Here is a 9271-nt window from a genome sequence, read left to right on the forward strand (position 1 = left end):
GCAAAGGCTCGTAAGAGAGCCGCGCAGTCGCCCGTATCTGGTCCTGATGACAGAAGAAAGTCATCCAGGTAATGGGTCACACCCGGGAGACCCGTCTTGAAGCGCAGCGCCCAGTCTAAAAAGGTGCTGAACGCCTCAAATGCCGCACAGGCTACGGAGCAGCCCATGGGCATTGCCTTATCTACGTAAAAGGCACCTTCGAATTGAAACCCTAGGAGCCAAAAGTCCTGAGGGTGAATGGGCAAAAGGCGAAATGCAGACTCAATGTCACATTTCGCCAACAGGGCCCCTGGGCCAAATTTCCTAATCAACTTGATGGCATGGTCAAGTGACGCGTATTTTACCGTGCATAGTTCCGAAGGAATCATGCTGTTAACAGATGTGCCCCTAGGATGCGAAAGATTATGAATCAGGCGAAATTCGCCTGGGGCCTTTTTTGGAATTATTCCCAATGGGGAAAGATGCAGCTTAGGGAATGGGGGAACCGCAAAAGGGCCGGCCATACGGCCCAGCGCGATCTCCTTCCCAATTTTCCTCCTTGCTACATCAGACATCTCCTTCACCGACTTCTGGGTCGCAGCATTGCGAGCCACAGGGTCGGAAGATACAGGAATCCGGAACCCATGGGAAAAACCTTCCCGCAGGTAAACTGCTGCCTCTTTATTAGGATAAAGGGCTAACCATTTCAACAGGGGCTGGAGGCGAACCGGGGTATGGGCCAATTCACCAAGCGCATCACTTGGCGGAACTGGTTGAAGGTTGGGGGGTGGATTTTGTGGACTGCTGGGCGCCACCCTTTCCCCCTTTAAAGGGCCGCCCCGGTCGAAAGCAAGATGGTGCCGTGTGTGGCCCCCCGCACTTCTCACATATGTGAGGATACTGGCAGGGGGCACGTTGGCAGGTCCCTTTGTTGAAATTCCAACAGCAGAACCTGCGGGCCACTTTCTGGGTGGATTGCTTATACCTTTGTTGCTCCGTGGCCTTCCTCTGGATATGCGGTGCCACGTAAGTGGACCACACATTGATGTCCATACGGTCCCATCGGGCCGAAGTGATCCTATGAGCCCTGGTCCTGAATTTTTTATCGTACGCAATGGCTGCCGCCTCGCCAGCCATTGCGTATGCCATCCGAACGATGGACTGGTAAACCCAAAGATGAAGGGCTCTACGGGGATAAGCAGCAGAAATCACGCTGGCAAATACCTGAAAACAATCGAGCCAACACTCGAAAGTCTGCTCGGATTTCCCTGCGCCCGCCCGCTTCTTTGAAGAAGCGGCTGATCCCTCGAGATCCGGGCAACCATCATCCGGTGGGGCCAGCTTGAATATGTCGACAAAGCGACCTTCAAGAATCCTATTCCTCATTCTGGAGGAAAGGTGGCACCCTGGGATGATGTCTTTGGCCTTGTTAGTCGAGCCGACAGGATCTGGGACCGGGAAGCCCCCTTGATATTCTAGCGGGGCCCCATACCTGGCCCTGTGGGAGTTAGCCCTTCGCTGCAGTGCCCAGCTGGGGAGGCCCGAGGCCGTCTCACCAAAACCCCAATAGAGCCTCATCGCGCTCCCCCCATCATCATCAGAACTGGAGGAGGAAGTACCTGACGTAGAGGAGGAATCTGCGTGGCGCCCTTTCTTGGCGTGATGCCCGCAGCACCGCTTGCGACGACGCTTCCCTCCTGAAGGCGGCTTGGAACGGATGGGTAAGCTGTCATCGGGTGAGGAATCCGAAACCGGCTCTTGCTGCACAACCACTGGAGCCGGTGGTGCAGGGACGAAGGCTGCAGCAGCGGCGACACTCGCACTCGGGCCTGGCTGGGCGCCCTTCCTCTGACCTCTACGTCTGCCCGTGACCGACTTCCGTTGGCACTTTCTGGGAGCTGGGACGCCGGGCTGGGAAAAACTCAAGGCTGCTGTCTGGGCGGCGGCTGCTTGGTCTTGGAGAGCCGGATCTACAGCAACTGGAGTAAAAGGGAGTTGTGAGGAAGCAGCCGCTCCACCACGCTTTTTGGACTTGCGTGGCTGTTTTGTGCCCTTGGCCACGGAGCGGCTGGGCACCGTGGTCCCTTGCTCCGTAGCCTCCTGATCTGGGATAGGCGTCGAGGCCACAGCCGTGGCCGTAAGTTGCGGGGCCAGCACGGCAGATGACAGAACACCCGAAGGGGGAACAAAGTCATCGTCACCCTCAGCCGACGAGGAGGCAGAAAGGGATAATTCCCTATCAGGCTGGGTTATTTCAGCCTGGGAGGTGCTCTGCGGGGTTGAGCTGCGCATGAGCCCCTCCATGCCTGTCTCGAAACGGGCCAAGGCCGCCGGATCACTGGCCAAAGAAGCCATAAAAGCTTCCATGCGGCCCAGTGTCCCGCTGTCTGTGCGTGTGCGCAGCGCTTGCGAAGGGCCGCGAATTGGCCTCTTCGCCTCCAAATCTTTTTCCGCCATCCCAATTACTGGTGAAGGCAAGAACCGATTAAATAGGAACAGCCGAGGCGATCAAAACAAACGGCTGAAACCAGATGTGCTGCAGATTTAAAACTCAAATCGAAACAAATTAAAATCACCTTAACTAATTAAGTTAACTCAAATGACTGCAAATTTAAGGGCTGCAGTACCACTTGCTGCCACCAGGTGGCAGTGCTGCAGACCCACTGTACTCAGTAATGTATTTATTTATTTATTTCAACCAGTGTAGTACCGCTACGGCCACTAGAGGCCACTAAAGCAGACGGTGGAATGCCTGAGCAGTCTCAGGCACAAAATGGCGCTACTCTGCGAACTACAGCCCGCACTCGAGATCCGGGCTAGGAACCGGCCTGCTCGTGGCCCTCGATTCCCCAGGGAGGGCTCAGGGGGCAGCCAGCTGGCGATCAGAGCAGCTCCGACCCCCAAGAGAGCCAAGGGCGCCGTCCAGCCGCGCGCAATGCGCGCTGCCTCTGGAACGCTCCCCGCGTCTTTCGATCACCGGGAGCGTCGGTGCGGCGGCAAGGGGGGGCAATCCGGCCTGAACGGGCCGTTAACAGCTGGGCAACGGCGGGACAACGACGCCCTGAGTAGCGGCCCCCGACCCACAGGCCCGGAACCGGGATTCTCTCCCGGCCCAGGTAAGCCTGTGGCGGATAAGGAGTTCGGGGGAGGTGCGGAGCGTGGCCGCGACGAGGGCCGGTGCAACCACGGCCTGGCTTGGACCCGGCAGGCAGCGCAAACGGCCGGATCCCGCTTGGGAGGCCGTTTACACCACGCAAGCCTCGCAGCGCTCCGGCGGAGGCGAACAGGGGCCTGCAATAGCGCGGCCTCCTCGTGAGGAGGCTGCAGGCAGACCCGCTGGCGGCGGGATCCTAGCCTCCCCGACCCGCCCGGGTGCTGTAGCCGAATGGGGGGGATCTACAGGGAAATTGGGCAACGCAGGGATCCTGCGGGGGTTAGGAGAGTGGGAGGGGGTGGGGGCAACAGGCAAAGCGGGAAGGACAGGGGGGTTAGATTTAGCTAGCCAAATGAAGACTAGCGGGTATGGGGGGGGAGCAGGCCACAGTAAGGATCCTAGCAGAAGGTAAACAACAAGAAACAATACAACCGTGAGGTAGCGGTCAGCAAAAATGGTCTCAGCGCAGCGAACCGATCAGATCAGCAGCCGAAGCCAAGAGAAAGGAACACCCACGTGCGGAGGCTTAAATAGGACGCTAAGCTGTCCATCACAAGTTGCAACATTACTTTTTGCCCAGCAACTCCTAACTGACCATTAGCTACTAAGGCCGGCTACCGGCCCCACCCCCACAGGGAGGGAATGTGTCTTGCCAGGTCCCGATCGCAACACGTGCTCTTACTCATGGTAGAACCCGATTTGTCTCATTGTGCCCTTAAAAACCTTCCGTCAGATCCATTCTCATTTCTGTAAAGTTTTTCAAGGCTGGTGGGATAGCTAGTGCTCTGGTTCTATCATTAAGACAGAAGCCTTGCCGGTGTGAGCCATTTATTATAAAAACAACAACAACAGAACATTATTTTCTGGTTTTTCTTTCAAACCGTATTTATGATCCAGCGAAGCAAAAGTCAGCATCTGCACAAAGCAGGTAAGCATTACCAGAGACTGAATGAAAACGCTTCTGACAACAAAGACTGCAATGATATCAAATCAGAGGCAATTTTATGGCCTAACAAAGCTCTACAGGATAGGCCAGGCAAAGGGATTGCTTCTCTGATAGTTGTTGTTGTTGTTGTTGTTGTTACGATTTTGAAGACAGATCCCATTTCCCCAATACAACACTCAAAGCGAGGCAAAGGTCTTGCTTTTGATTATAAATGGATTTAATATGAGAGGCTACAACTGTTCTAGATCTTTATCACTCCTATAAATAGCCAGCTCCCATTTGAGGAGGTTGCAGAATTCCTCCGTGGTTGGGTTATCTGTAAGCACAACATAACCTTAAGATAGCTTTACAGAAAACTGAACACTTACAGCAAATGTTAGTCTAATTAACTGGATTCATAGATAACCACGTGTCTCTTCGACATGGCCTTGGCTGACTACATTGTCTAAGCCTTGGCTTAAAAGCAGAGCCAAGATGCTTATAGGCAGTCAGAGAACAGAGAGTTCTCCAGCTTCTGAAACTGCTATACAAGTCACATAAGCAGGATTCCCGAGGCAATGCAATCCCTGAGCAACTTTCCATCCGCTTTGCTCTTCAAAGCCTCCTGAGAAAGAGTCCCTAAGTTTCCAAGGCAACTCATTAAATTGGCTAAGCATTTTTACACTTGAAACTGGCATTTTTTGTCCTCCACCTAAATTCGCCTTGCTTCTGTTTGGCCCCCATTGTTTATTGTCCTTGGCTGTGTACATTTGAAGCCTGTGGCTTCCGCCAAAGTTTCATGGGACCTGTAGTTTGCAGAGGATTCTGGGAATCAGAGCCGTCTTAAGGGGATCTGCCGCCCTGGCGCGGCTATCCCTCCGGCGCCCCCGCCATGCCGCCTCTCCGCCGCCTCCCTCCCGCGCTTGCCGCCCCTTGGGAGGGGGGTGGGCGAGCGGGGGATGAGGGGCGTGGCGCTGGAGCGGCGCGGGGCTCTGCGCGCCCTTCCAGCGCTTCCGGGACAGGAGGCGAGGGCGGCCGGCTCGGATGGCGCGGCGCAGCCGGGCGGCGCGGCTGGGCAGCTTGTGCCCCATCGGGTGGGCGGCCGGAAGCGCTGGAAGGGCGCGCAGAGGTGTGCTCCTGTGCTCTGCTGGGCAGCCAGAGGGCGTGGCGTGGCCGGCCAGCTCCCTTGCCGGGAGTCAGAGGGCGCTGCCGGCAGGCGCTGCCAGCGGGGCTGGAGGACGGAGGCGCCCTCCAGGCCATTGCGCCCTGGCGCGCCTTGCCACCAGCCCCAATGGATGAGACGGCTCTGCTGGGAATTGAATTGCAACTCTCCAAGCTACAGCTCCTGGGATTTTTTTTTGGGGGGGGGTCAATCATGTACTTTAAATGTACAGTAGAGAGTATATACAGACCTTGACTCAAAAAGTCAAATTCCAAACCCTGCTGCTCACACCAAGGTGGAAGGTTTTCTATGTATGTATGTATGTATGTATGTATGTATGTATGTATGTGAGATATGGCCATTAAGCATGCTCAGTCCCATAGGAGCCAACTCCTAGGGGCCAAGGTCCCTTCACCCCCCCCCCAATAAAATATTTTAGGGGGCCATGCTTCCCACAAAGTTGATGTGCATTGCCATTCAAATGGTGTGTGTGCCGTGTCTTGCTACTGATTATGTGAGGCAGGGCTTACGTGCCCCCCCACCCAATATTTTATTCAAGTTGGCACCCCTGCTCAGTCCACATTATGCTACTTTAATCCCTCCGCTCTGTGCTTTGAACTTCAACAAACCTTTCCCACAAGCAGGACGACTCATCCCTCTCGAGTGTAGGTGGTTCCATAAGTATCAGCAAGCGGAGGGTAATTTTGCGATTCATATCTTGGATGAGTTTTTACCCTTTTACTTAACACTCGGAGATTCTCTTTTCCAGAGGCTGAAGGGCTGCCCCCTTCTAGGCAGACCCCCCACGGTTAATGCCTCAATTGATTCACCTTCCTCCCTCACCCACAGAGAGATGTTCCATTTTGGAAGACTTTTGACATTTTAAAGTAGCTCTTAGATTAGCCATTAGATGGAAATCCTTTCAGCTGCCATTAGCGAAAGCAGACCAGAGAAGAAAAGCACCACGCTGTTCAACTCCTTCAGTCCAATTTCAGTGTTGTACTTTATACAACAGCATTATGTAGGTGAAAGCATATGATGTTAATGCAGGTAATGTCAGGTCCTAAATGCAAGAAATCTTGCTTGCCTGCTTGAGAAAACTAATGCGCCCCCTATCCATTGAAGACTCTTGCGAAGAACATTGATCTCTTTGGTAAACTTTATTTTGTCCCTGATTTCTTCCCAGTACATGTGCCCTATCCTTTAGAGACCTCTTCCCCCACTTTCCCGTTCGCCTTTGATACATTTCCCCTTTCAGCAATCTTTTTACAGCTTTTAGAATCTAATGAAATTGCCTATTGCAAGCAAGCCTAGAATCCGTGTTTGAACATGAACAATGTTGAGAATCGCAGGAGTGGATATGCTCGACAGAACTTGTGCTTTGTACTATTAAGGTCTGGAATTTCTCCTGGCACCAGTAATGGGTTGTCAGATTCTGATTTGATTTTTTTTTTTTTTTAATGCAGCATACGTCTTGTGTGACTGGAAATGGCCTGGCCGTGAGAGGGAGTAGGATGTAATTTGGACTAAGGAAGAATACCTGCCTGTACACTGTGGTCATCATTGGAGGCTCTGCTCCAGGCATCAGAGGTGAAGAAGGTGACAGAATGAGACATTGCCTTCACTGTGATGTTGCCCTGCTTATGGAATTCCCTCACAAAGAGCTATTTATTTCAAGGATTAAGCATACTATCTACTAAACAAAGAAAATACTGACACACCCAAATCTCTGACACCCACAAAATATATCACACTGAGACCTATGTAGGGTTGACGTATCCCCCACACCTCAAAAGAGAGGCCCCATGCCTTTGATCTGGGCTGATATCAGCACGTGGTGATGTGAGATCAGCACATGGCAGCCTCACCACAAACTGATCCTGCCAGTCTGCAAGGCCTGACTGTCAAATTCAGCTGAGTCACCTGAATGGGCTCAGATTCTGCAAAATCATCCACATGGTTCATGCAACATACAAGGAAGACATGAAAAAAGTCCCCGAAGAGCTTTACAATAAAGCTAATAATAATACTGATAATGATGGTGACATTACAGAGATATTAAAAACAAATTTAAGAATTTAATTTCATTGGTGTTGCCCAAAAACCAAAGCATATGTGCCTGGAGCTGAAAAGATAATGAAGTCCTGTAAATGGGCAGGGCTACTACAGAGAAGGCCCATTTTCTCATCGCCACCTTCTGGTGGCACACAGAGAAGGGCATCCGATGATGATCTCAAACTCCAGGCAGGTTCATAGGGTAGAGGGCAGTTCATTTGGTATATAAAGGTCCAGAGCCATATAAGTCTTTAAAGGTCAAAACCAGCAGGATGAATTGAGCCTGGAAACAAATTGGCAGACCGTGCAGTCAAGTCAGAACCCGTATTATACGTTTGTCCCTTCTTGCTCCAGTTAGCAATCTAGCCGCCACATTCTGCGTCAGGTGTAGTTTCTGAACAATCTTCAAAGGCAGCCCAGCGTACTATGCATTGCAGTAGTCTAACCTAGTGGCATTCAGAGCATAGGCAACTGCAGCCAGGGCTAAACCTGTCCAGATAAGATCACAGCTGGGTGGCAACAGTGAAACACATCTGAGGCTAATAAAACACTCTGCTACCATCAGAAATGATGGTAGGATGAACCTGCACATAGAAGCAAACTTATGATATATAGCAACAGGTGTTCATGTCTATTCAGAAGTAGCAAAGCGGGCTAAAGTGTGTACAGGATTTCAGCCAAACAAATACCTAAAGCATCCGACAATTCAGTACACAAATAAAACTGCAACTTTTGCACTTGTATCCCAACAGATCTTACGTCTAACATTGATTTTTTTTTATTTGTGAACTGAATAGATGTTTATTCCCGAGCCATCAGTTTCTGCTTCTTCAGTTTCTTTTGAGATATCTTCTTCTTTTGAGCAACTTCCTCTTCTGGCTTAGGGACAATTTGCTCAATCTCTGTAAGGATCACCTCAATGTGGCAAGGAGAACTCATGTAGGGGTTAATGCGACGACCATGAGCCCTGTAGGTTCGCCTGCACATTTTGGGAGCTTTGTTAACCTGAATGTGCTCAATTACCAGAGAGTCTACATCCAGACCCTTGAGCTCAGCATTGCTCTCAGCATTTTTAAGCATGTGCAGGAGGAACTCAGCACTCTTTTTTTGGCCAACGCCCCTGTGCCCAGCCCCACTGCTTGGCCTGGGCATATCTGCCAATGCCACCATTGTAACGACAGAAGGAAACACACTGCTTCTTTAGGGTCACATCCCTCAAGTACTTGGTAGCTTTCCATGTGTGCATACCCTTGATAGCCTGGGCAGTCTCACATGTGTTCTTAAAGTGAACACGAAGGTTGGACCCCCTCCGGATCAAGTGAGTAGCGGACCATTTTCAGAGCTCACCTTACAGCCACAGCTACCGCTGGGGAAAAACACATCTAACATTGATACACAATCCAGTGAATTGACGAGCATCTCTGTATCTCTTACAAGGGCCTAGAAATATCTTTACTTATAAAGCAATTAGCACATGGATTAATCCCCAGAGTTTATGCAATCTTTATGCATGCTAAGGAGCTCTTACACCAACAAGCTGTTCTTACCTTTGTTTGAATTTACTACTTTATCAAAAATAATTAGATTTCCAAGTGGTTAAATAACAGTTTTCCTTGTCCATTAATATAATTATAAAGTGTAGCAACACTCTTAATACAAATCACTGAAAGGACTCAAGGCAAATAGAAGACGGAGCCTCAATTCCCGTCATATATTGAATTATGATACAGCAGTGCCAGTTCAGGAAATATGGATGTCTTGATGGATATTGGGGTGTCGCCATTTCTTTCTCTCGTTATTTATTGCTTGTTTGCTTTGTATATGGTATGATGTAATACCCTACTACTACACTTCTGGGTTGTTAATAATGTTAATCAAGGCTTTTTTAAAAAGAAAAAAAATACGATGCAACAACACATTGTATTAGATACACACTTAGGCTGCAAACTCCACCTGCAAATTATCACGCTTTAGGGAGCAATCTTATACACAAGAA

General features: G+C 50.6%; 1 protein-coding gene across 1 annotated transcript; it reads right to left on the minus strand.

Moving 5' to 3' along the window:
* Positions 1 to 8046: 8046 nt before the first annotated feature.
* On the minus strand, positions 8047 to 8536 carry LOC117056067 (60S ribosomal protein L17-like). Its single transcript, XM_033166123.1, is given in 2 exon segments — positions 8047 to 8382; positions 8384 to 8536. Coding segments are annotated over 2 exon segments (444 nt in total). The 5' UTR covers positions 8522 to 8536; the 3' UTR covers positions 8047 to 8076.
* Positions 8537 to 9271: the final 735 nt, after the last annotated feature.

Source organism: Lacerta agilis, chromosome 12, assembly GCF_009819535.1.
Source record: "Lacerta agilis isolate rLacAgi1 chromosome 12, rLacAgi1.pri, whole genome shotgun sequence".
NCBI lineage: Eukaryota > Metazoa > Chordata > Lepidosauria > Squamata > Lacertidae > Lacerta > Lacerta agilis.